We start from the raw sequence: 27,705 nt of genomic DNA, 5'->3' as shown, positions 1-27,705 counted from the left end.
CTGCTCTTCTCAGCGGTGTCAGTCATGGCCACACTGAGACCTGATGAGGAATCAGCCTAGGCAATAGCTCATCCTCAGAGTGGCTCAAATATCTGGCTCTCAAAGTGTCATTCGAACCAACCTGTCACTAGTATTCTCTTAAACTTATAATCACTAAATCATTATATTTTTGTCAAAAAAAACCCTTACATTTTTAATTATATATTTTTAGATTTTGTATTTACATTGTTTTTTTATTTTATATTTTATATTGTATATTTTTATAATTTGTATTTACATTATATTTTTTTCAAAACAGAAACTCTGTCTCTGACAAAGCTAACTTCGATAGACACCCAAAAGGAACGCCCTTCGCAAGTGTGCCAGCTTTTACGTTCTCAAAAGACAGTTCAGCACCAAATTTGAGAGCTCTCTATACTGAAATATAGCAAAAAAATTAAAGCAAGGCTCAAAACTTATTTCATGTAAATAAATAATTAAAAATACAGTAATTAAAATACTCTAGGGACAAATTTTGTCATTTCATGTGCAAGCTATGTCATATATAGCTTATTTCTCAAAATGTTGTTGGAAATAAACACTTCTAATTTTTTTTTTAACTTAGCAATGACTACAGAGGAAAGAACATGTCATCCAGTCCTTATCTTGGTTGACTTTGAAGACCATACCAGACAACTTACTTAATAATGTAACAGAAGCACGCAAATTTTGCTACAGTAAAGTCAAAAGGGATAAGAAGCCTAAATACTGTTGCCACACTCAGCCAACACTCAGCAACCATTCAGTGCAGCAACATTTACTGGTACAAAAATAAGTGGTGGTGTTTCTTTCTGCCTGTTTTCCTCCTTCCTGCCAAAAACTACAAGCTTATTTGACCAACTGGATGAGAGAGGCAAAGCCAAGTGAAGTCAGGGAATAGAAAAGCTAAGCTGTGCCTCAGCTGCTGGATTCTGCTCGCAAGATGTCCTGTTCCTAAACACACGATAAAAGTCAGATTAGATAAGGTTCACTTAACGTTTGTGATGTCTGCTAAGCTTGTATCTGACTTGTCCCATTAATGTTTTACCAGTCAAAATACAATTATTGCAGAAAGTCAGTGGAAAGTTATTTAAATAGGGAACTAAAGGTAGTTGCAATACTAATAGCAAAATCAAAGCAGTTGTTCAGCTGTAGTTACCCTGGTAAAAAATAAATATGTCCTTTTGAGGAAAACTTCCAAAAGCCACCCCCTAAATGGGACTTTTATATATTGCTTTATCTCTTTTCCATCTTCATCTTCTACGATCTTTTAACCACTTTTGCTATTGCTTTAAGGTAAACCCCTTGCTGGCTAAGCAAAATACTTCTGCAAAACCTCTGCCATAATTTACTTACAAATACCTCTTATCTTTTCCTTCATGACCCATAGCAATTCTGGCAAACAACCCAGTGAGGCTAGATACATTTTTCTGTCTATTTTCCTTATTAGCCAAGACACAAAGAAGCTAACAAATAAGCTTCTTATCATCATACTTACAGTGCAATTTAGGCCTGGTCCCTGGACCTCATGTTTCCCTGCCTAAGTTTCTACAGAATGAGAACACATCAGTAGGGTCAGTATGCCCCAAGTCATAAATAAAGGTGATTTCTTGATTCATGTAATTACAGAAAAATACATTCATATTCTAGCTATTTCCAAAATGGTTGCTTGTAGGTGGTCCAGGAACATACTTGAGTTACCAGAGAAAATCCCGTTTATGATGCTTCTGTAGGTGCACGTTTCTAATACTCGATGCGAAGTATGTCTGTCTCCCTCATAAGACAGACCCAGAGCAAGAGACTGAGTTTGAGGAAGCCTGAAATACACACAGACATCACTCTTCTTTACGTTTCAGTTTGACTTTGTCGAGCTCCTTGATGGAAGACGTCTACTGACACAGGAGGCAAGAAGCTTAGAAGGACCTCAGCGGCAACACAGAGCTTTTGTGCCCTTGTCCAGCCATGAGACAGGGTTTATCCAGTATTTAGATTCAGGAATATGGCATTTAGCCTTCTACAATGACGGCAAGGAATCGGAAGTGGTTTCTTTTCTTACTACCGCTATTGGTAAGGATTTCCTGTATTATTCCTAAACTCCTAAATATACCTTGAGGCCAAGTATTAATGCACATACTCAGATTGCATGGTAGCTTTTTTTCAGAGCGAATGGTTGTAGCGGATGTATTTAGCAACAGGCTGAATACTGTTAGGCCCTGAATATCTCATAAGTATTTTGTAGGCCTTTTTAGTAACTATATCCGTAACGAGATTCTACCCAGTGCCAAAGATGGATTACAAGCTTGAAATTCCCTGCTTCATTTTCTTCTTTTGATCTTCTTTTTATTTAGGTTTTTTGGTTGGTTGGTGTTTTTTTTTCTCTTTCTGGAGCAGAAGTATAGGAATGAATGAAGAGCACACAGCAGCACCATGCAACAGTTTTGTGTGACAGAGAGTCCTGCCTTTGAGCACTGTCAAAATTGCTCAAGCTGGAGTTCAGGCAGAGTACTGGGGTTAAAACTCCAATAAGGAGCACTGCAAGGCTTGGTGGTAGGAGCCACAATAACGGGAATCTTTGTTTCTCCTTGCTAACAGAAAGAAGCTGAAATTTCTTAAGAGGAACAAATTAACTTAACAGGTCTCTCAGTTTCTCTGGCAGTGAAGTGCCCTGCCAGTTCAGCACACAGGCACCGATTTGTTGCTCTCCGAGGAGGAAAGGATGCTGCCTGTGGGCTGCCTGACAGCCTAGCACACTGGGTATTCTTCCTCCACCCTGTAAATATCAGAATCTGTTTCTGATTCAATAATATTTAATTTTAAATTTGACTGACCTGCTGAAACTGTTCATATACCCAAATTCATTTGGTTGTAATTTAAAGGTTGCTCCATAAAACTAGCACTCAGCTTTCTTCTAGCCACAGTGATTGTTTAATGGACTTTTTTTCTTTGCTGAAAAAAGCAGACTCATTCCAAAGCTGCCATTAATCCCTCTCCCAGAAGAGGCATTGGTGTTGAGTCTCAGCTGTCTGCAATACTTACCTAAGAGCTATGGACTGTAATTTGTCTTGGCAGGTTAATTAAAAGTTTAGGTCTTATTAAAGCAAAGTCATTAAAATCCCAATATTCCATTTTAGCACTAAAGTTTATCTAATGCAGAAGTGGAAACACTGCTATAATACTCTGTGTTAAATTTAAAACCTGGAAATGCACATGTTCAGTCCTGTTCACAGTTAAGCAACACCAGAAATAGTTGCATGTTAGCTTATGAAATTGAAGTCTTGCTCTATAGAATGCAGTTTTACTTTCATTTAGTTTACTTTAGCAATTTGAGTTTTCACTTACACCGGCCACCTTCTGCCCAGAAGAACTTCCAAGTATTCTTCTGAAAGCAACTTCTTTTTCCTTGTCTAAGAATTTCTTCAGTTTAAAATTTCCCATCACAGGAAAATTGGTAAGGCTCTCACAGCAGAAAACACTTTTAAAGCACAGTCACTAGTTGTTCTTGTTTTCAAAGTGATGCTAAGTGTTCTAGTGAGACTTTTCTCTTGGCCTCATTGCACTAACACAAGGGGGGGAAAGACAAAACATTCTTAATTTGCCTTTGAACGGTAGGAGAATGGTGTGGGTGAGAAGCAAGTCAGATTTTCTTTAAGGCAATGCTATTTTTTTTGTTTATACTTTGCTGTACCTTCATGACCACATGATAAGCAGAACAGTCCATGATATATAGTCCATGATATATTCTATATATCCCCTGTTGACCTTGAATCATTCCATGTTTCAGTACAAGGAAGTTTTCTTTTGCTATACAAGAGAGAGCTTTGTCCCATACATGGGAATCACTTTGCCCACCGGCAGCTGTGTATCAGCACAAAGCTGTAGTGTACAGGAAAAACTGTTTAGGTACAAGCTATGCACTTTGAAACTCACTTGAGATAAGTAAAAATTTTAGATAGGAAGATGTGGTTTCTTGGCTAGAATTTGGCCAGAGAAGTGCATCATTTTTATAAGTACCATAAAAAAATGTAATAGCCTTACAGGTTGGTACCTTTCTTCTTAGTCTAGATTTCAACAGCTTGTTTTAAAAAAAAATCAAGGCAGGTGTTTTGTGTAAATGTACTGTAACGCTTCAGAACCTTTCTAGTGTATTCATGAGGTCTGGCAAGACATGGTTGCTAGATTTTAAGTCTATGAATACTATAGTACTGTAGTGTTATAATTTTTGTCAGTACCAGAGTAAATAGGATACAGCAACCTGACACAGTGTTTGTGAACCAGGGTCTAAAATTGCAATGCCAAACAAATAAATCGTCCCACGTGATGGGAGCCTTAGATCTATCTGTGTGGGGTGAGGAACCTACAGAGGACCTGTGTTGACTGTCAGAGGCAAGCTGCCATTTAATTTGATTTCTGTGGCAGGAGCACGTAGAAAAATCTCCCTTTATTATTGCACTGATATAGGGCTTACAGTGAGACTGTGTATAAAAAGTATAGCTGTGATGCAGGAAGAAGTGGGATCTGGTGATCTGAGAAGAGGACCAGCAGCCTGGAACTCCTGAATTCTGATTGATGTGCTAATTCTGACCCAGCCTAGGCTCATGCTTCAGCTGCTTACCATGTAAAACTGAGGAGAGTGACATTTCCCCAGAGATGCTGTGAGGGTGATAGAACTGCTGGGAAAATGCATTAAGCATTAATTAATAATCATGGATAATAGTAGAAAGCACAAAATTGATAATGGTGATCATAATGATAAGTTCATAAAGCCAAACTGTGCAGTCATTCCTTCAGGCAAACCTCCCCTGTGAGTGAGGACTCACCTGAGTAAAGAACCATAGCTTTTACTTCAGCAGTAAGGAGAGGCACTGGAGCTGAGTAAGGCAGCCCGATCTGCTCCCCATGTAACAGCCAGCGCAACTCAAAAAAGGCGACGGGTGATAGCAGGAGGCGACTCTCTTCTGAGAGGTACGGAGGCACCCATCTGCCGACCTGACGCACTCTCTAGAGAGCTGTGCTCCTTACCGGGGGCTCGTAGCAGGGATGTCACCGAGAGACTACCAAGCCTCGTACAGTCCACTAACTACTATCCGCTGCTGTTGTTTCACGTGGGCACCAGTGATAGAGCGAGGAGCAGTCTGAGGAGTATCAAGAAGGATTACAGAGCCCTGGGAGCGGTGGTAAGGGACTCTGGAGCACAGGGAGTTTTTTCCTCAGTCCTCCCAGTCAAAGGGAAGGGGTTTGAAAGAGCCAGTCGAATCTGGCGGATCAACAAGTGGTTACGGGACTGGTGCCACAGCCAGGGGTTCAGCTACTTGGACGATGGGACTCGCTTTGAGAGACCTGGTCTACTGGAGGCTGATGGGGTCCATCTGTCAGAGAAAGGGAAGAGCATCTTCGGTCATAGGCTTGCCAAGCTGGTGAAGAGGGCTTTAAACTAATGTTGCCAGGGGAGGGGAACCTCAGTCCATCCCACTCCTACCAGTTTGATGCCAGTGCCAGCAATAGATGCCCAGAGCCTGGAGAGGGATCACAGGTCAGCAGGAGAGCACCTGAAGAGCAGCACAAAGGAATTCCAGCCGGTAAGTCAGCTTCATTGGGGGCCCAACTTAAACGCCTCTATGCAAACGCACGTAGCGTGGGGAATAAACAAGAGGAGTCAGAGGCGTGCACACACTTGCAGGGCTATGATCTTTTTGGCATCATGGAGACGTGGTGGGATGGCTCCTATGACTGGAGTGTTGGCATGGAAGGATACAGGCTCTTTAGGAAGGACAGGCAGGGGAGATGAGGTGTCACCCTCTATGTCAGTGACCAGCTGGAGTGCATGGAGCTCTGCCTGGGGATGGATGAGGAGCTGACCGAGAGCTTATGGGTCAGGATTAAAGGGAGGGCAGGGACAGGTGACATTATAGTGGGCATCTGCTACAGGCCACCTGACCAGGAAGACCGAGCAGGTGAGGCCCTCTATAGACAGATAGGAGCACCCTCAAATTCACAAGCCCTGGTCCTCATGGAGGACTTCAGCCACCCCGATACCTGTTGGAGGGACAACACAGCGGGGCATAAGCAATCCAGGAGGTTCCTGGAATGCGTTGATGATAACTTCCTTCTCCAAGTGACAGAGGAGCCAACGAGAAGAGGTGCTATGCTGGACCTTGTTCTCACCAACAAGGAGGGGCTGGTGGGCAATGTGAAGCTCAAGGGCAGCCTTGGCTGCAGTGACCATGAAATGGTGGAGTTCAAGATCCTTAGGGCAGCGAGGAGGGCGCACAGCAAGCTCGCTACCCTGGACTTCAGGAGAGCAGACTTTGGCCTCTTCAGGGATCTGCTTGGTAGAGTACCATGGGATACAGCCCTGGAGGGAAGAGGGGCCCAAGAAAGCTGGTTAAGATTCAAGGACCGCCTCCTCCAAGCTCAGGAGCGATGCATCCCAACAAAGAGGAAGTCAGGCAAAAGTGCCAGGAGGCCTGCGTGGATGAACAAGGAGCTCCTGGACAAACTCAAACACAGAAAGGAAGCCTACAGAGGGTGGAAGCAAGGACAGGTAGCCTGGGAGGAATACAGAGAAATTGTCCGAGCAGCCAGGGATCAGGTTAGGAAAGCCAAAGCCCTGATAGAATTAAATCTGGCCAGGGACATCAAGGGCAACAAGAAAAGCTTCTATACGTATGTTAGTGATAAAAGCAAGACTAGGGAAAAGGTGGGCCCTCTCCAGAAGGAAACGGGAGACCTGGTTACCTGGGATATGGAGAAGGCTGAGGTACTCAACGACTTTTTTGCCTCAGTCTTCACCGGCAAGTGCTCCAGCCACACTACCTGAGTCACAGAAGGCAAAGGCAGGGACTGGGAGAATGAAGAACCACCCACTGTAGGAGAAGATCAGGTTTGAGACCATCTAAGGAACCTGAAGGTGCACAAGTCCATGGGACCTGATGAGATGCATCCATGAGTCCTGAGGGAACTGACGGATGAAGTGGCTAAGCCACTATCCATTGTGTTTGAGAAGTCGTGGCAACCCGGGGAAGTTCCCACTGACTGGCAAAGGGGAAACTAACCCCCAGTTTTAAAAAGGGAAAAAAGAAAGACCCGGGGATCTACAGGCCGGTCAGTCTCATCTCTGTGCCCGGCAAGATCATGGAGCGGATCCTCCTGGAAACTATGCTAAGGCCCATGGAAAATAAGGAGGTGACTAGTGGCAGCCAACATGGCTTCACTAAGGGCAAATTGTACCTGACAAATCTGGTGGCCTTCTACGATGGGGTTACAGTGTTGGTGGATAAGGGAAGAGCAACTGATGTCATCTGCCTGGACTTGTGCAAAGCATTTGACACTGTCCCGCACAACATCCTTGTCTCTAAATTGGAGAGACATGGATTTGATGGATGGACCACTCGGTGGATAAGGAATTGGCTGGATGGTTGCACTCAAAGAGTTGTGGTCAACGGCTCGATGTCCGAGTGGAGAGCAGTGACAAGTGGCGTTCCTCAGGGATCAGCATTGGGACCAGCGCTGTTTAACATCTTTGTTGGTGACATGGACAGTGGGATTGAGTGCACCCTCACCAAGTTTGCCGACAACACCGAGCTGTGTGGTGCGGTCGACGTGCTGGAGGGAGGGGATGCCATCCAGAGGGACCTGGACAGGCTTGAGAGGTGGGCCCGTGCGAACCTCATGAAGTTCAACAAGGCCAAGTGCAAGGTCCTGCACGTGAGTCAGGGCAATCTCAAGCACAAATACAGGCTGAGCGATGAGTGGATTGAGAGCAGCCCTGAGGAGAAGGACTTGGGGGTATTAGGGGATGAAAAGCTGAATATGAGCCAGCAATGTGCGCTCACAGCCCAGAAAGCCAATCGCATCCTGGGCTGCATGAAAAGAAGTGTGGCCAGCAGGTCGAGGGGGGGGTTTCTCCCCTTCTACTCTGCTCTCATGAGACCTCACCTGGAGTACTGTGTTCAGCTCTGGGGCCCCCAGGGTAAGAAAGGCATGGACCTGTTGGAGCAGGTTCAGAAGACAGCCATGAAGATGATCAGGGGGATGGAGCACCTCCCCTATGAGGACAGGCTGAGAGAGTTGGGGTTGTTCAGCCTGGAGAAGAGAAGGCTCTGGGGAGACCTTATAGCTGCCTTCCAGTACCTAAAGGGGGCCTACAGGAAAGATGGGGAGGGACTCTTTTATCAGGGAGTGTAGTGATAGGAAGAGAGGTAACAGTTTTAAACTGAAAGAGGGAAGAATTAGATTAGCTATTAGGAAGAAATTCTTTACAGTGAGGGTGGTGAGGCACTGGCACAGGTTGCCCAGAGAGGTTGTGGATGCCCCCTCCCTGGAAGTGTTCAAGGCCAGGTTGGATGGGGCTTTGAGCAAGCTGGTCTAGTGGAAGGTGTCCCTGCCCATGGCAGGGGGGTTGGAACTAGATGATCTTTAAGGTCCCTTCCAACCCAAACCATTCTGTGATTCTAATAAAAAAGTTGAATGGAAAGGGTGCTGATTTTCCAAGAATATCTGCTGTATTCCAACAGACTGAACTCTTCATAGCCAGTAAAATCATTGTAGGCTCTGTATGACAATGTGAACTGCAATTACTGTGCAGTGCTTGTCTGGAATGATTTGGCCTCCGTTATCCTAGAGAAAACTGGAGAAAAATGGAAAAAAGCATCTTTATTTGCAGTTTGATAACATAGTTAATTTCATAAATTGTGAGGCTGTCCATCATACAGTTTTGGAATCTGATATAACTATAACTAAATCCACTCAGGAACATAAGCACTGATTTTGAGGGCAACAGTTTAGCCTGTTTTCTAAAAGGGTGTGGAATCATCATCACTAAAGAGTTAGGTGGTGTCAAAATGTGTACCTGTTACATGCCACTGCACGTAAAGCTGGGGAGAATACAGCATCATAATGCCTGTCAGAGCTTACACTTCTGCATAAAACAGGCAATTCAGGTGGAAGGGAAGAAAGATTATTCTGGGAAAGTTTTCAGCTTTTAATAGCATTTTTATATCCCATTCCTCTGAATTACAATGCAAGACATTATAAAGGAATGGACAATCAAGGTCTCTCAATAATACATTAACCTTTTTGTAAATGACATTGGTGGTACTTTCTGAAATTTCTAATAGAAACACTTCTCTGAAAAGCGCCTTGTGGATTCACCTCTGCCTGATAGTGGTGATTTATTCAGAGCAATCTTGTATAAGTGGAGCAAAATAGTAGGCTGAGTAATCAGCTGGAATCAGCACATCTGAGACAGAGATGTTGGCCAAAAATCTGCTCAGTAGAAGCAAGAAACATCTGAGAGCCCGAAAACAGCATCTACAGAGTCAGAGAGAACGTGTCTTCCAGCAGCTGTTACTGCTGAGCTCAGGCAAGCTTGACTGTGCAGGGCCACTGAGAAATCAAAAGGAAAAGCAAAATCAGCTGTCTGTGAGAGGAGAGCATCTCTGTTTACCAGCATGTCACCCAACAAGCAACAGGAAACACATGTAGAACACCCGTGATAGGATGCAAGGTTTTATCTCACTTTTATCTTCTGCAAGAGACAACACTTAAGTTTAAGAAAAGGACTGTTGTTCCTCCTGCCCCCTCTACTATCTGTAAAGAAAACTACTGTAAGTACTTTCCTCCATCAAAGTGCAAAGCGAGCTGGCAGTGTTATTTATAAGGGGCTGCCAGCACATACAGCAATTTGCAATATACATCAAAAGGCAAGCTCCCTTCCTGCAATAGCCTAAAATATAACCCACCCCCATACAGTCCCTACGGCGGCAGTTCACACACAAGAGGGATACCAACAGAGGAGCACTTCACAGGAGGACTGAGCTGAGAGAGAAGAAATTACAAGGCACAGAGGCAAGCATGGGACTGGGAACCCTCCTTGGGTGAGAGGTGACAAGAATGATTCTTCCTTAGCTCTGAGTGAAAATGCCTTTGTGTTTAGCTTGTTCTTAGCAAAGGGAAAAGGAAGAGCCTAAGTAGCTCAGATTTGCTTCCCTTACTTTTGCTGCCTATGCATAGGCTAACTTAAACTCTATCAATTTCCAATTCAGAGGGGATGCATAAGTGTGATCCACTTACAGTCTCAAAGCCATTCACGTTATTTACACTTGCTTTGCTAATGTCTGGAAAAGTCTAAGCTGGTTTCATGTAAATATTGAGGAGTCAGGATACTGTGCAGATTAACATGGGGTGTGATCTGTTCTGGCTTACACTTTCTTTTAGCTCCTTAATGCCTGAGTTACTTGACTTAAACCCCGCCATGTACGATTAGATCTTCAGGACTCTGAATGAGGAAAAGTGCTTTTAATGTCCCAGCTACCCTTATCTGAACTGCTGCTTAGGCTATATCCAGCAAAAGAGGCTGAAAGTTCAGCAAGTACTTTGCTGAATCAGGACCCTTTAACTGTTAATGAGACTCCAGCTGCTCCATGGAAGTGCTCAGTTACTACAAGTGTTCTTCTCCCCTGTTGCATGAATAGGGTCATCTTAGCCCTTCCCCTGTTTCACAGAGGGACTTCGGAGCAGTTCCACCTTGTGGTAACCCTCTACAGATAATTAATTAGTAGACTGTTCCTTCCCAGACTCATAACTCTTTTCTTGCTCTGCACAGAAAAAGAAATACAGCGGCATATGGCAGGGAGAAAAATCACAACTTCATTTTTGATGTTATTGATCTGTCTCCTGCAAAATAACAGCAGAGCTTTGCATGCTCTGCAAATATTTTTTTGCCTGCAGCTCTGTGTGTCCCATTACAAACCTTTGCTTGACAGACACTCTATCAGATGGTCAATGCCTTTTTTGATTACGCTCTTGTTGCTGCCACCCCTTTTTTGATGCTTTGTTTCCTGCTTTCAGCTCTTACCTAGCTTCTCTGAGTGTGGTAAAGCTTGTAGGTCTCAGACAAGTAGTATTTAGAAAAGATACAGTCACTCAATTCAGGTAGGAGGCAAAAAGGGCATTCATGAGTCCCTGCCAGGCTGTGTTAGGTTTTTTTTCCCTTGTGAATTTGGTCTCATGAATGATGTTAGGTTGACAGGTCTGCTTGATTGAAAAGTTACGCTTATCCACGGAGTAGGTTCAGGTTATGCTGCAGCACTGCAAGGCGTCTTTCACTAAACATCCAGCTGGCCACAGGACTTAAGGTCCTTCGGTGAGAATTGAATTAGTCCATGCAGAAGGATGACAAGAAGACAGGAGATTGCCATCTCCATCCTAGCCAAATCCAGCCCAGCCCGATAGGTAGGGTATCACCTGGAGAGCCAGAAATGTGGGGTGAACTCCCTCTGTCTAAGCTTTCTATGAGCTGCAAGAATTCCCCTCTCCAAGCCAGTGTAGTAGTGTGCTTGGTGAGATTTCACTTTTTCATCCAGCCTGTGTGTAAACCTAATCTGTTTGCTTTATAGGGCTTCATAAAAAGCAAACATAGCCTGAGCCTGGATCTGGAAATGGAAGGAGGGCTGTGCGGAGGTGAAACTTTTCACGTTAGTTTGCACTCCCTGCGCCCAGAGGTTTTTTGTTTGCTATTCTCGGTAAAACAGTGATGATGTTTTTAGATGGATAGTGATACGGCCCTTAAAACTTTAGCACCTGGAAGGGAACAATAGCTTTATCAGTGCCCCCTTAATCTTTTCACCTTTTTCCCCAAAATTGAGGAACAGTCTCATTTCCCAGTGAAGTGAGCCAAGGGGATGAGCGTGTTCCAGTGTTGGAGTTTACCTCCCTATCTGCCTTTTCGGATGATTCCTAACAGATTAAGCATTGCTCCCGGTTCTTAAATCCCCTTCAGCTTCAGTCAGTAATGTTTGTACATGATCTTATGGCACACCGTTCCCCAAATGTTACCTGCAGCTTTCTGCCTGCTTCTGCTGGAGCTGCAGCACTTCCAAGAAACCTGAAGTCAGACCAATTGTTTCAAATCTAGATGTTATTTATGATGACCTTTTTTCTCTCTGCAAGTGTCTGAAACAATTCTTACATAATAACCCTGCTTCCCAAGCCGTAATGGCAGGCAAAATTATTATTTCAGGATTTTTCCGTTGAAGACTTAAGGCATCTCTAATAAAGGAGAAATTAGGGGCACATCTCAAAACTAATTAAATAATAAGAAGCCTGTAAAGGTCAGATACTTGGCTGTAAAAACTTCCACAGCTGCTCTTTCTGTATAGAGTGTATCTCTTCATTGATGCTCTGTGAGTAAAAGCTAGCAGCAGAAAATTACAGTGTGTACAGCTAGCTTAGCTTTAAAGCAGGGATGGAATAATTTATTTAATGTTACACTTGAGCTTTTTCTTGTTATTTTTTTTTATTTTGGTTTGTATATGTACACTCCTCTTTCAATAGATCTTATGATTACAAGTGATAATTTGGGTGGGAAAAATAGACAAGCAGACACATATTTTCATTTATATTGTTGTACAAAAGAAATTAAGCCATGTTTGTAAAGATTGCTTGGATGCCAATAGGTATTCGCCTCAGTAGAAGTTAAACGTCTGAATGTCTTTAATGATCCAGATTTTGTCTGGTTTTGATCATGCTTTAAAGTGGTAGAAAAACGAAGGTAGATTTGTCTTTTTGAAGAGCTTTGCCTACATCTGTACTTACATGGGCTGGTAGCCTTGAACTTGCTTGTCAGTGTGCTGTTTGCAGGCAGGCAAGTCCTCTTGATCTGACGGAGCTTGTACAAAAGGTTTATTGATTGGGGTAATTACTTTAGTTTTAAGGTCAAGGAAAGGTTTATTTAATACTGGAGTTAAAGCCTTTTTCTTTCTTTCTGTTATTTCTGTCCCTTTTTTTCTGTTCACTTTTTTTCAGAACAGCAAAATTCTGCCTTAATAACACGGCATATAGTGCTATCTGAGGGTTTCTGGAGAAACGTGTAAAACAGTGCATATGGTTTTCGTTTTTACACTTTTGTATATAGCTCTTTCCACGCACCCCAGACTGCAGGCTAATGTAAGCACAGCTTGTTTTATTCCTGTGTCCTATTACCAAGCTGCTAGAACAGCTCTGTGCAGACTTTGCTTTCCGTGAATGCTCCCCTGCTAAAGCACAGAAATAAGGTTGTGGGAGTTACTCATCTACTTTGGCAAACAAAAGGAGAACCCTTTCTGTACTAGAACAACAGACTTTTTAAAGACTTCATTTTCCAAAGGCTGCATTAAAGCGTATGTACTAGCATGCATTTAATTGACCACAAAAGAGAACAGAAGCCAACAACATCAGCACCTCAGGAGTTACCAGACCAACCTCTCCTTTTGTACGGGCACTGAGGGGGGTGAGAAGGACATAGTCTGTACAGTAACTCCTGGCATATGTTGACTTTTTAAATGATAACACCTGGTCTGTGTATTAGATGTGGGATTGCTTTCTTTATCTAAGTGCTACAACAGTCTCAGAAAAAGAGTTACATAAATTATATTAAACTGATTTCTAGAGGGCTTGCTAGAGGCTCTGAGAAGGAACATGATTTGACCAAGTTTGTGCAGTGAGTCTGCTAGAGGCGGAAACAGAGCCATAAGTTCTGCTTTTTCGCTGTCCCTGATCGAAGATCACTGAGAGCTCAATGCAGTTGCCTGAGCACAGGCATCTAGCAGCATCTGCGATGCCCCGGGGAACCAAGGGCATCTCTACAGGGGGGCAGATCTGACATAAAACCTAGGGGAGACTCAGGCCCTTCTGCAGCAGTGGCTGGAGCCCAGGCGTCATACGTGAGGGCATGTCCGTAGCACCAGGCACCTACCTAATTGAACCTCAGACATCAGTCGTTCCAGCCAGTACATCCTTATTTACCAGGCTGGATATATTTGCTAAAGACTTTGTGAAAGTCAAGTGAATGAAACTTAATGAACTAAAATGAAACTTAATCTTTAATGCACCCAAAATTATAACATTGCCAAGGTTTCGTGGCATTTGTTTGACCAAATGAGATCACATTTGAGGTGCTCTTTTTGTGTGTGTGCAAGAATGGTTTGCTTTTTTTCTCCTAGAATACGCCAACTTACAACAGTGTGTATGCAAGAATGGTTTGCTTTTTTTCTCCTGGAATACACCAACTTACAACATCGTTTAAAATGAAACTCAAGGCCAGCTTTAGCCTTGCCCTGAGCTACAAGAGCAGAAATTGTAATGTACTGAACGTGAAGTAGCTTCCCGCTTGCTAGTGCAGCTCCAGAAGTTGAACCCTGAAGGCTGAATAATTGTTGTTTCCTGTATTAGTTTGTAACAATTTATGAGAGTGGGAAGGAACAAAAAAAAATTCTTTGCAATCCCTTGGGCAAATTGGGGATCTGAGAGTTTCATTTACTGGAGCGAAATTCAGGTTTAAAAATATTCCAGCTGCAAAAAAGGAAAACTAGGAAGAAAAGAAATGTTCACAAGGTGTCTTTCTAGATCTGCACACAGCCTTGTCATATGTATGTTACAAGTATAGGATTGAAGTGTTATTGTGCTTAGAAGCTGCATTGTAGAAGGAAGAAGGCGGCTTCAGCCCAACAGCTACTCTTTGTTTAAAATCATTCACTGAATTTTTTTTCCCAGCTAACTTCTAACCTAATCACATTTCAAGTGATTTAGAACAGAGGGTTTTTTCAGATGGTCAATGTACGATTCCTTAAGAACTGTATTTCATAGACCCTTTCATGCTTTTAGCATCGCTCACGTTCTCAGGGAAGAAAACAGTGTTCCCTGTATATCCCTATGAACAGCAGAAATACATTAGCAGGATTTTCTAAAAGTTGCCTTCATTCTGGTCCCACTGAAGTCAAAGGAGATTTTACCATTAACTTAAATGGTAGTATACATAGACCAGTGCCCAAGTGCTTTTGAAATCCCATTACACCTTATGCTTTCAACCATCTGATAGCTTTAGATTATAAGGCATTCTGCACTGGAAAGATTTCTTCTTAAAAAGGAAGCAGTAAGAGAAAGGAATGAATCAGTGAGATAAAGCTCTCTCTCAAAGGGCAAACCAAATTCAGACCAAATGTGTCACAGGCTTCTGAAATGGTCAGGCTTATTTTCTTCTTTATTTACTCCCCAAACTATTCCCACTTGGTCCCTGTTTCTGTAGAACAGAAGTTCAAAAATAGTGCACAACAAAAAAGCTGTTTTTGTAGTATTTCCAGCTGGGCCTGGAGTCGAATGTGCTTGAAATAGTGTGAGAAAGACTGACATTATTGTGGTGAGAGCCATTCGAGTACCTGGAGAGATATCTCAAGCCAGGCCTAGAAGCAAAGTACAGATATCTCAAGGGAAAAGGTGCTCACGTGATGTACTGTCAAATTTGGCAAACTCAGCAGCTCCTGATGATTTCAATAAGCAACCCAAACTGATCCTGAATGCCAAACCTTTTGTGCTTCACCATCACCTTTTAAAATGATCCAGCCTCTAGAGTCACTACTGGCTGGAGCAGGTATTTGCTGTCAGTACGCTGATGGAGATGTGGGGTATCTGCCATTGCAAATTTCTTTTTTTTTGAAGTTCTTACGGAAAAAGAGTGGGGGGAGAGTAACATGCAATTGGATACTGTGATTACTGTGCTTCACTCTGACTTTCCAGAATCAGGAGTGATTTCAGGAGTTGTTTAAAGGACTGCCTGCCTGTTGCCCCTTTCCTAATTTAGCATCCTTATAGCTGCATGTGAAGGTTAGAGTTCCACTGGGATATGAGAGCAAAACAGGGTTATATGCATGGATCTTTAATTAAAACAGACCTCCCAGCCTTCAGAAAAAGAAAAAAACCATCAAAATCTGGCACAGCATCAAGTGACATTAGCAGTATCAGCATCACACTAGGTGCCCTACAGAAGAGGAAACTGTGAAAGAGCACTCAGAAATAATGACTGAGTTTCCATGATGCTGTCAAGACTTTCACATCCCCGGCTGCCAGGTGTGGATTACTTGAGCTAGAAATGTAAAAGCCTTATAAAACACAAATGAAGCAGAAAAATCGAAATCTCAGCAGGTGAGGATGTACCATAAGAAGGAATCAGCCCTTTCAAACTTCAGCTGGGGAAGGAAGAGGAGGAGCAACAGAATACCAGACCCAGCATTTCCACATTTCCTTTGTTTCCAGGGCATTTTTTTTTTCTCCTTTCTTTTTTTGGCTCATAATGTCAAGTCTGATGTTTCGAGATATCTGAAAAGTGTTTTATCCCCTCTCACCTCCCTGTCTCCCTTGGCATTGTTATCACAATTACAAGGGCAGGTGACAGTTCTCTAGGCTTAGAATCCAACCTACCCTGCAGTGAAATTCAATCAAGTAGCATCATTTCTTTGAAAAATAAACAAGACTGCAAGCTCTGCAACTGGGAAGTAAATTAAATGTGTTCACAGAGCTTCAGAATCTTCTTTGCCTTTCATGTTATACCGCCTGACTTCCTATTAAAATTATTGCTAACGTAGTCGGGGCAGTGACAGCATTTTTGTGAAAGAGAGATGTTATTGCAGTGAGCTTGTAGGTGACAGCTTTATCCTGGACAGGCGGGTCTAGGAGCAAGAATATGTGGCTTGCTAAGGTTGCTCTGGTGCAGCAGCAGAGAATAAGGGTAAATAATGTGGTGTCCCTTCACTCGCCCATGGGATGTAATTCATTGTAGGGTGAGAGGGATGCTGTGTACTCCTCATGGCCCTTTTGCATTGATGTGGCTCACGCAGAGGATTTCAACATTAGATATGAACCACGGAATCTACCTCCCTGCTGCCCTGCTCCGTGTGCGCTCCCTCCTTCACAGCAAAGCATCTTCTTTAGCCAGGGGGACATGACTAGGCAGAAAGTAAGTCAGTGGACAGTCAGGAACGATTTCTTTCTGTGTGACAATAAATAAATGTATTTATTTGATACAGTGAACAATTCTCCTCTAAGTATTTGTTTTACCTCCAGATTTTTTTTAAATTTACTTAGTATTTTTAAATTAATGCATCTGTGTGTACAGAGGGTTGACATTTATAAGGAAAGGGTAGACCTTTTTATTACACCAATCAGTATGTATGCAGTATCTCCCTGGGTTGGTAGATTAGTAGATGTGGCAATTTACTTTAGGCTGAGCAGCTACATATATCTTCCCACCAGCACAGAGCAAAAAATTTTGATGCCATTTCTTGTGTAGAGATGGAGTAGACTACTAGTTGAAGAGGCGAAACAGTAAGGATACCTAAAAAACTGGCTCTTTTCTTTGCATCTCACTTCTAATATTGAATATTCTCATTGGTACAAGTTTCATTTTCTTTGAACCTTCATTCCAGAAACTTGAGATTAGCATTGATTCATTAAAGTATAATTCTTCTGCTGCAGCGCTATTCCTACATGTTTCTGACACCAAACACTGCCAGTTCTAGAACAACTCTTTGAGGTTATAGAATGAAATAGTTACCTTTGAGTTCATACAACCACGCTGCACTGAATGGCATTTAATCAGTTCTTGGAAAGCAGTCCTGGTGCTTATTAACTCCCAGGAAAGCTACTGCCTTCAATTGCCAGCTAGATAACTATTTTTTCTTTGCCAATAGATAGTTGCCTCTAAATGCCTAGGGAATGATGATGCTTGGTGGCAAGTGTAAGCTATAAAATATTTATCTTTAACACACAATTGTGTTACTGCAGCCTCTAATAGGATTTGGTGTCAGGCAAACATCTGCCTTGGCCTCTGGCCCAAAGATATAGAAACAAGCTATTAAGTTGAGTGTTGCATAGTAAATAAATAAGGTGGAAATAAAGTAGCTGTACCGCTGACCAACAAACATGGTGAGTATATTAAAAAGAAGTCCATCAAGAGTCTAACAATTTGTCTGCCTCCTTAATATGTTTATTGTATTTAATCTGGATAAAGGTAATTCATGGAGGTAATTGTAAGCCAGGCTGACAGATCTTTGTAGAGCTCACCACAGTAGAGTTGGCTTTCACGGGGCTTTTTGTCAGCAGCAAAGTGGTCCCCTGAGCAGACCATTAGCCTGGGAGCTTTGCTGCTGTCACATGAGTCAGTTTATGATATGAAGCAAATGATGTATTTGTCTATGCCTCAGATTAACAGCCTAAAAAAATGGGAATGGTTACAATTAGCAATTTCCTGTTGAACTCAGTGATATCCTTAAATGAAAGATGCTGTAGTGTGAAGTCTTATTATGGATACGGGCAGGATCATGCCAGTTTATAGCTTCTCTCAGGGTAAGGAGTGATTGCAGTGGGAAAACAAGCAATGAGATAAAGGTTTCAGCCAAGTTTCCCTCAAAATTTACCAGCTGTGAGATTACTCATACTGAAAGAAGTCCCCTGAGACAAATGGCAAAAATCCCAAAGTATCCTCAGCAGCTGTAGGTCAACGTGGTGCATGAAGTAAAGCTGTTTTGCTCCGGACCATGATCTGTTTCTTTCTTTGCTTTGATAATTAAAGCTCTTGAGCAGGAAGGACCTTGCTCTTGGAGAAGTCCAGGCCTTCACACTTAATGTTTTCCATCTCTCATTTTTATGAATCTAGAAGCACTTTTGTACACCCTCCTTTTCTCGAGTGAGGTATGCTGGACTAGGGTAGGGAATACCTGCTATGTCAGACAAGGCATTTCTGTACCATTCTCCAAAGTGAGACAGTGTGGATCTGAAGACCATTTGTCTCATTATGTCATTTACTCCTTCTCTCAGAGGAGATCTGGATGTTTACAATATTTATTCAGGAAATGACTTGGTTTTTCAGTTACTAATTAGATTTTGAAGCTGGCAGGACAATTACTTCCATACGCAAGCTTCTGCAGTCCCCAGTAGAAGCCACACCGCCTCAAGTTTTGTAGGTCTGTCCCCAGTGTGAGTTGTTTGCTCTCAGGAGGTTTGCTCCTGCTGCCGTTGGTTGTTGAAAGGCGTCACGGGAGCTGCATTTTCAATGTTCTCTTTGGACATGATAGCAAAACCATATGAAAGCATCCTGCATCATCCATTGGCTGACCCTCCAATTAATAAATAATAAAATAATAAATACTACATTAATAATCTGTGCCCTTACCAGCTGGTGTCAATCAGATCACTTCAGAGATTTGGAAGCCAAGAGAAAGCTGTGGGAGTCAGACTGAAAACAGAGAACATATATCTCTTTCTAAAAAAGATTTGTCCATGGTCTCACAGTGAACTTTAACAATTAAATAAAACAAAACAAAACATTGTCATGATTCTCTAAAGCAGTTCCCATGGCACTATTCATAAAACACCATATGGAATTCTGTATATATTGGAAAATATCCTTATAATTATGTGAACAGCTTACAGAATAAGCTGTAGAATGGAGACTAGGACCTGGCCATAACTGCAGTGACCTGTTTTTATTTATTGATTGACAGTTTGTCACCTCTGTAGCAATGTTGACTGTGCATATACTTAAAAGACAGACAGTTGCTTTGTGCCACTAACTTAGGGGCTCCGTGAATGTTAAAGAGTTTGCTCTCTTCTATCATCTAAGCCCCATTAGATAATAATTTGGCTAAGTCCTAGCTTCTGAAAATTTGTCCAGTTGATTGTTCATTCTTTCTAGGGTTCCCCCATCATGACTCCCTAATTTCTTATGCCAAGTCACCCGCCTCCTCCTGTTTAGTTTGAAATTTAGGTATTAGAGCAGTGTGCATGGATGTGTGTACACGTACGTTTCAGAAGGGCCAGAAGATTGACTCAGCTGTCCAACTGGCACAGTCTGTAACCACTGAAACGAAGTTCAGTCCTGGGATGAAGACAGAGGTTTTTATGGGAAGTCTTAAGTGAGTATGACTTGCTAATGCCTGCAGTCTTCAAAGTAAAAAGAAATTCCGGTTTGTGATTGTACCTAAGAATATAAATAGGACCATGCTCAGTATTGCGCACACAACTCTCAGACTTGTTGCTCACAAGCCTAAGTCGCAAGCCTTGTTTGTGCTCATTAGCTCTGGAGTTCATGAGAAAAAAGCAGGTTCATTTAACGCTTCCTTTATGGAAATACTTTTTGAGCTGTTTGGGAGCAGCTTTGAGACAAAGATGTACTGCATGAATCTTCATCGCTTTTCAGAGTTGATTCTCAGTAGTGAATAACTTTTGGGAGTGTGCGGAGACCTTAATTGCCCTGAGTCACACCAGGCAAGTTTGTATCCTTAACTACTAAAAAATGGTAAAAGTGGCACCAGCCACTGTGGGGGAAGAGTTTCTTTTCACTTCATCTCATCTCTGTCAGGCAGGTTATGCCAGGGCAAAGTGAGCTAGTGTAAAATGAGAACCAGTTAGAAAGGTTACTTTTGGCTATATTAGAAAAACAAGGAGCATCAGAGAAAGCAATGAAGTAGGATGAAGAGATTTTTAAGGGCCTACTCTGTTATTAATAGTATAGGCTATTCAGGCCACAATTAAGAGTTACTGAGGTGCTTCAGTGAAGAAGCTACAATGGGTTTCATTCACCTGTTTTATTCCTTTTGTGTTGGCCACAATATGGTACGATGCAGTTAGGGCACGCTAGCAAAGAAGAGTCTGTGAAATCAAGGATTGAGGAGATAGATAGTGATATATGAAGTGATATGTGTGCATATCACTGCATTTTTGCAAAGTAAAATGCCAGATCTGTAGATGAACCACAAAACATACGTGAATATTTTTTTGACATGTGTTAGTGTCAGTCACTGTGGACGGGGTGTGACCAATTATAGGTGTCTTTGGTGACAATATCTACATCTGAGCTAGTCAGAGGAGGAAAGGAAGCACTACTGGAGTAAAGTTCATTAAATGGATTCACCCTGAGATTCAGGAAAGTGTGGTTGCCTAAACACAGGTATGCTGCATTTCTGTGGTCACTCTGAACTTCTAGATCTCATTACACATAGTTGGTATAGTGGATGAGAGTCATTCGGTTTAACCTACAGTAGACATCTAATTGGTGCACTGAGTATTGCCTGTCTCAGCCTAGGCATCACAAGTACATCAGCTGAGCCACACTATAAATGCAAAACATTATTTCCAGTAACAAAGATTACCCTTTAGCTGATGCGGTGCATTGTTACACTTTGGAACAGCTGCCATGCCTGATGCTGCATTGCTTTTTAGATGTTGCTTTGATTTTTTATTATTTTGCATAAATATTATTTATTATATTACATAAACACACCAAGAAAGTTGTATGGATATTTTACTCCTTTTCAAGGACTCAATTTAGTCCTTTAAAGCAAAAGCTTGAAAAAAGCTTTTGAAAAAAGCTTTTAAAAAAAGTTTTTAATATACCATAGGTGTTGTCATAACACTGCGAGTCTGTCCCGCGTCAAGCACTGACATAGGTATTCCCATTGACTTCAAAGGTCATGCGTATGTAACCTCTACGCAGTGTTGCTACAGCTTGCAGACCCCGACCCAGAATGACAGTGTGACGGTGAGGTTTCATGAGACGTCTAAGTACTGTGCTGATGCTGAATAGTGTGGCCCTACTCCTGCTCCCAGTTTTTGGGCAGTAGGAAACAGTTCACTTGTTTTTTTCTCTGCTGCATTAATATTTTTGCCACCTTTTATGCTCAACCAACTCATTGAAGGGTCTGACAAGTGCCAGAAACAGCACAAGAAGAGTGAGCTTAGACTTATACCTAGGATGAGAGGATTAGAGGAAAAGTTCTGACCCTTTCAGCAACAGGAGCTGTTAAATCTCCTTGACCGTCTCATTATCTTGTTTCACAGTACTCACACTCTGTATGTTCTTCATATGTGTAAGTATGTGTATGTGCATAAATAAGTAAATTTTTTTTCTTGAATTTCTGCGTACATTTCCGGAAGACAAGAAGGATGTAAACATTGTAAAAAAAAAGGTAGAGAAAAAAATGCGTAAAGCAAAATTATTTTCGTTTTCAGCAATGAAATTAAAACATCACAAAGTTCTGAAGATTATATACATACGGGCTAATATTAGCTTTTCATTTGCAGGATAGATTTGTGTTTGTACCTGCTATTAAGTGAGAGTTAGTATACCTAAATATCAGCATAAATGCACGAGGCCCGAGCAGCTATTTCTTTATTCTAGGAAGCATGGCTGCTATTTGATTGCAATAAAGATGGCAGCTCCAGCCCAAAGGGTTGGCTACATGCTGTGATTGTATTTCCATACACCGTAAAATGAATATCTGCTTAACTATAGAGTGTTTGAAAACTGACAGCGCTTCCTTGTACCTTCCTTGCTGCGTGGAGCTATCTGATTATGGGATGTCTGATGCCAAGACTTAAAACATAAATGCTTGAAACTGTTTTTATTGTTTAAAACTGCTGTTGCCCTTTATGAATGATTAAATTACACCGCGTCCTTTAAAGTGTCCTTCAGAAACCATTGTTGTTTGGAGAACACCCATCCAGAAACAGGCTTCCTTTCATTTGTGATTAGAAACTAATCTGCACATCTCGGCTGCAGCTGTTTCTCTTCACTTGCACCGATAGGAAGTTTACAAATATCTTTGCTACCACAAGGCCTCATGAAGTACGTCTATGAAAGCGCAGTCATTATTCACATGGCTGAGATTTCCACCCCGCTCCATGATAGATGTACCGCTGCTGCCCCTCCTGTATAGCTGAATCCAGTTTTAATCTGATACGCGTCTCCCTCGGAGAAAATGTGAAATAATAGTGTGGAATGAACCATGGTATTCCATCATCTTTCCAAGCCCCACTCACATTTACTCAGTCTTCACTCACAGTTTAGTCAAGAAAATAAAATTACTTTTATTCTCTTTTTGATATGTAATGTTTACCAGCTTGTGTTCTTCTATGAAAGATAGTTTTTAGCCCCAATATTCTGAACTGTCCTCAAAAAAAAAAATTCTAGATAACATTTTGCTTACCTGTTAACTTTCCTTGAAAGATGAATAGCCAGTGTTTTTGCCAAAGTCAGGGAATTTAAGATGATAACTAGAAACAGAAGAAAGTGTGGAATAGTCCCCTTCCTGTTCCACCAAGATACAATGTTAGCCCCAGCACTTTGGGCTGTTTGTATAATATTGCAGAACAAACCAGAAGGCATTTGGTTAGAAATAATCCTTTAACAGGCAGACAGATGAACCAAGGGTCTGTGTTCGGTAACTTCATAGGGGAACATTTCTGTCATAGCTCAGCTCGGTTTGGCACAATTAAATGCCCCAAGTTCATTTACCAGAGTCAACAAAATCGGACCAAAGGTGCATGTTCTGCCATGAGAATGGTGTGTATTGCTTCTCTCCAGTAAGTTCAAAGAGGGAAAATGGTTAGAAAAATAAGCAGGAAGAAAAGCCACTTGGAAGTTTTCAGGTACTGGTGGGTGCTGAGCAGCTGCGATTTAATCATAGGATTTGCAGTCGCTCCGAACTAATGTGTTATGGTTGAACCATCCATTGGTGTAAATGGATGAGCGCCTTTTAGTGGAGCTCAGACTAATGCTTTCAGCCCCAAGTGCAGCGATTGCTTTGAAGTTTCAGCTGTCCTGCCGTCCAGAGCCCTCCCAAACTCAGAAGTATCTTCTTGCCTAAAGAAGTATCTGAATTCTCTTTTGTTTTCCAGAATCAGTGGATAATTGTCCCAGTAATTGCTATGGGAATGGAGACTGCGTGTCTGGGACTTGCCATTGCTTCCTTGGCTTCCTGGGCCCTGACTGTGGCAGAGGTAGGAATTTATACTTAATTAACTCTTCCCCCCTCCCCTTCGGTTAATATTTTTGTTGTGGAGATTATATTCATGCCTGTGCCTTTTGCAAAGTACACCTCACCCAGCTTGGGGATGCTGCACTAGAATGGAAACGGGTCAGATCTGTGGATTTGTTTGCTACTAGTCGTGATTGCTGTGACCTTAGCAACAGCACAACCCCCCAGCTGCATATGGACAGGCAAAATGTCACACTGGGAATTTTCTCTCTGGAAGCGACTTTAGAAAACATGACTTATAAATGTGTCTTTATTGTTTGTTTAGCAGAGCACTCTGTCATTGTATGGCATGACCCTATAATGATACTTTCTTTTAAGACACTGATTATACAAAAATTAAGTACCTTTTTCATTGCTGCAGGCCTTGCAAGTCTGCCTGAGCTCTGAATGATCGCTGACAGCCTGGCTGTGGGGAGCAAGGCAGGGTCAGAGTAAGGCTAGGAGTGGAGGAATGGCAGGAAGAACTGGATACTCTGGCCAAAAGTGAAAATATTGGGATGACTGGGATGGAGGCTTACCCCAGCAAATAATATAATGCATTTTTCTGCTCAAGTGATAAGTATTTTTAATAAATGGTTTTGGAAGGATTTTCATTTGACCTGAACTTTTTAGGTTATTTAAACATGTAAAAAACAAACTGAAGTACTTTTAATAAGAACATGTTTCAGACCGAGAAATCAAAACGTTGCATGTGGGAAATGCCAGAATGCCGTGCATCAGCCTTTTCAAGGCCTTTTTTGGCTCAAACAGTCCAACAAACTAAGTGCAGATTTATACATTTGGAGAGGGAGGTAGTGTAAAAAGTTAGTACCCACACAAGGAGCTTTGCTAAGGCAACAGGTCAGGCCTTCACCCCAGCCCATTGCTTCCTTGGAAAGCAGGCTGGCTCCTTCCCAAGAGAGAAAGCTAAACTCTGTCCAACCCCATGTCCTCTCCCTCTCCAGCTGAGCTTGGGTCACATCACTGTAGCCCAGCCAAGAGATAAGGAGGGCCGCACACCCCGCAGGCAGGGCAGGGAGCTCTCTGCTGAGGCAGTGTGGTCCAGACTAAAACCCCAGAGGTGTTTCAGAGTTCACAGCCCAGTAAGATGGATGTGGCAGTCTGCATCCCTGAGAGCTGTTATGTCAAACTTCTTGCTGACTCAGGTTACACTTGGTTTGCATTTCCTTACACTTGGTTTGCATTTCCAAGCTCCTTTTCAAATCTGTAGAACTGGAGACAAAAGGAGGTATTTTTTCCATCTCCCACAGCATATTCCCGCTCACACCTCCTAACCTTAGGTAGGGGCAGAAGTTCAGGGTTTGTTCCCCCCAAGGCTCCCTGTAGAGTCAGTGGAGAAGGAGAAGCTCCTTCACTGTGAGTCAGAATATTTGAACTTTTGTTCTGAATCTACTTTCAGAGGAGCTTACCTTCCTTCATCGGTTATATACCTAGCTTTCTCAGGCACTTCAGTTGAGCCACGTGAGTATCTCCCATTTCACTAGAGTGCTTACTCTGGCTGATATGAACACCTTTTATTCGACTCTTGTCTTTTGGTTCAGAATCATCTGGGTTCAGATCACAGATTACTCTCTGCCTTTAGGAAGACAGATTAATACCTGGAGTGTCAAAATGATATTTGTGTATGCATTTCCACCCAGTGGGCTTGTTAAACGGTTCATCTTGCCATGGCTGTGAGATACGAGGGCCCCAGCGTTGGCTTCCTGTTGGTTTTCAGGGGAATCTAAGATGCTGCTTTTGACCTACAAATCCCTCAGATGGCAGCAACTGTGGCATGTGTAAGGCTGCTACAGTATCCATCTGCAGCTGTATATCAGTCCCTGTACTGAGCAGTAATCTTTAAATAAGTAGGTCTCTGCCCACGTGAAGATTTCTAGGTCATAGATTTCCTGGGTGTTCCTTTGTTTCAATTCAGCCTTGTAATTCACCATCCAAATGAGTGGGAAACTGGAGCAGAAAGCCCTTCTGTTTTTAATAATGGTTAATTATTAATGTATTATTAACCAATTATTTTAAACCAAGTAAATGAGAACAAATCACCAGAGGTGTATTCACGGGCCTTTTGAAGGCCTACTTGAACATGGGAGATGGTGTTTTAAAGTTTTGTATGAAGTAAACAAACAAACGAATGATCTTACTCTCTGATGCTAAACTTTACAAGAAAAGTGCTGTGCATTTGGGTTGTTGCTACCATAACCACACTAGAGAATTACTGTAATTTCAGCATCTTAGATATTGTTTGTTGGAATCTGAATGATCAAACAATAATTATATATCTTTATATACGGAAAAGAGTTGCACAAGTAGCAGTGGAAAAAATCCAGAAACCTTTTTTGTCTTTATTCATTATGGTATGCTACAAAGGAGGTCTTGTTCTTGCCATTGCCTTGACATTTGCAGCAGCACTTTCCAGGTTATGCTGAAGGTGTTCTCCGTAGAGGACTCTGTAGAGTACCAGTCTTATTGCAGATGGCCAGTAATTTATCTGATCTTGTACTGAGCGATCAGCTGTCTTGTCAGAAAACATGTAAGTCTTTCCCAGCAACCTCTCACTGGTTAAAGGCAATTATTCTTTCTTCTTGTTGAAAAGAGCTGCAGACTATCCTCTTCCAGTGCCTTGAAAGAACAGGCTCCATTACTGAGCATTTGAAATCTGAGACGTGGGGGGGGGGAAATTCCATCAGCCTAGCTGAAAAGTGAAATTACAGAGTGAGTTTGCTGTGAACCATGTACACAACACAGTGTATCTTAAACAATTTATGTCTCGTATTGTATGGGTAGATATCTCCTTGCAAATGATGCACTTGAAACGCACCACTGCAATGTGCTTCCTTTAAAGTGAACAGAGGGCTCCTTAGTAATAACAGTTGCCAAATTCCTTTCTTTTCTAAACCTCTTTTATCTTGGTCAGGCAAATATAGTTCACTGCATATCAAACTGGCTTAACAGTCAGAGCTGGCAATGCTTTGTATTTTATTGAGGTTGCTATAATTCTGTAACACTCAAACCGACTTGACTATAAGGACACATGGAAACAACACAAGATGCGCCTTGTGTGATTACTATCTGAAAAGATGGGAAGAGAAGGAAAGGAATGTTTCCCTTAACCATGTTAATACCTCTTCCCATGTATAATCAGAGTCAGGAATGAAGCAAAAAAGATACATTGTATTCATCACACGCCTAATGCAGTTGAAATAAGCAGCAGATTGAAATATTCCTTTCACATTTGTCCTGCATAAAAATGTTCATAAATTGCCTTTCTGAGGGGCAGATGAGAAGCCCAGCTGCTCTCACCTAAGGATGATGTGCAACAGTGAACAAGAGAAGTCAGTGTTGAATATATGTCCTTGCAGCTGAGTTTCAGCAAAAGGAAATGCAAGAGAACAGGGCTTAAGCAAGAAGAAGTTTCAAGGGCTAGTGAACAGGGGAAGGCTGTTGTTTCTGAGGGACAGAAATCAGCAGCTTCCTTGGAAAAATCAGAACAGAGGACAAAAGGAGCATAAGGTGGCAGGTGTGGAGAATGGAAAAGGGAGAAGGCATCATCAGAGAGGAGCTAAAGGAAGCTTAGAGAGGAGCGATTAGTAAAGCTTTGGTCATGGAGGCTGGGGTCTGGTCCTTGGTGCCCTCTCCTTCCTTAGGGAGCCTGCTCTGTATCCTTCAGTTCATCCCATCCCACTCTGCCTGACATTTTCCAAATTTAGCTTAATGCTTAATCCTGGGATCCATCATGCCACAGCTTGAGCTTGTCATCTTCCTCTTCTCCCCTTTATTACAGGGAAGAAATCCTGTATCTGGTTGGCCTTGAGAATCAGCCGACTTTGCCAGAAACAAGGACAATTAAAAAATCCTGTATAAACTGATACAAAGTCAGAGAACAGATTTGGAGAACTTTTATTACAGGGAGCTTGGAAAGACTTAGAGGCCAGTTTTGCATTGTGTCTGATGACGAATGGAGTCTAGCAGAGGTGATAACCAAAAAAGGGGGCTGGAGATTCAGTTGATGGTATGACATGAGCTAAATCAGGGAAATAGTCTCAACGTGGCATTCTGGACTCTGAGC

General features: G+C 42.2%; 1 protein-coding gene across 1 annotated transcript in view; it reads left to right on the top strand.

The window, feature by feature from the left end:
* The window catches only part of TENM4 (teneurin transmembrane protein 4), a 355,419-nt gene that overhangs the window by 176,259 nt on the left and 151,455 nt on the right, over window positions 1-27,705 (top strand). Inside the window, exons 8-9 of the mRNA XM_050901618.1 lie at window positions 1,875-2,085; window positions 23,503-23,604. Coding sequence (XP_050757575.1) covers window positions 1,875-2,085; window positions 23,503-23,604 — 313 coding nt within the window. The remainder of the gene's footprint in view (window positions 1-1,874; window positions 2,086-23,502; window positions 23,605-27,705) is intronic.

Source organism: Gymnogyps californianus, chromosome 1, assembly GCF_018139145.2.
Source record: "Gymnogyps californianus isolate 813 chromosome 1, ASM1813914v2, whole genome shotgun sequence".
NCBI lineage: Eukaryota > Metazoa > Chordata > Aves > Accipitriformes > Cathartidae > Gymnogyps > Gymnogyps californianus.
Note: the sequence above shows the minus strand (reverse complement) of the source record. Positions and strands in the feature narration are given on the sequence as shown.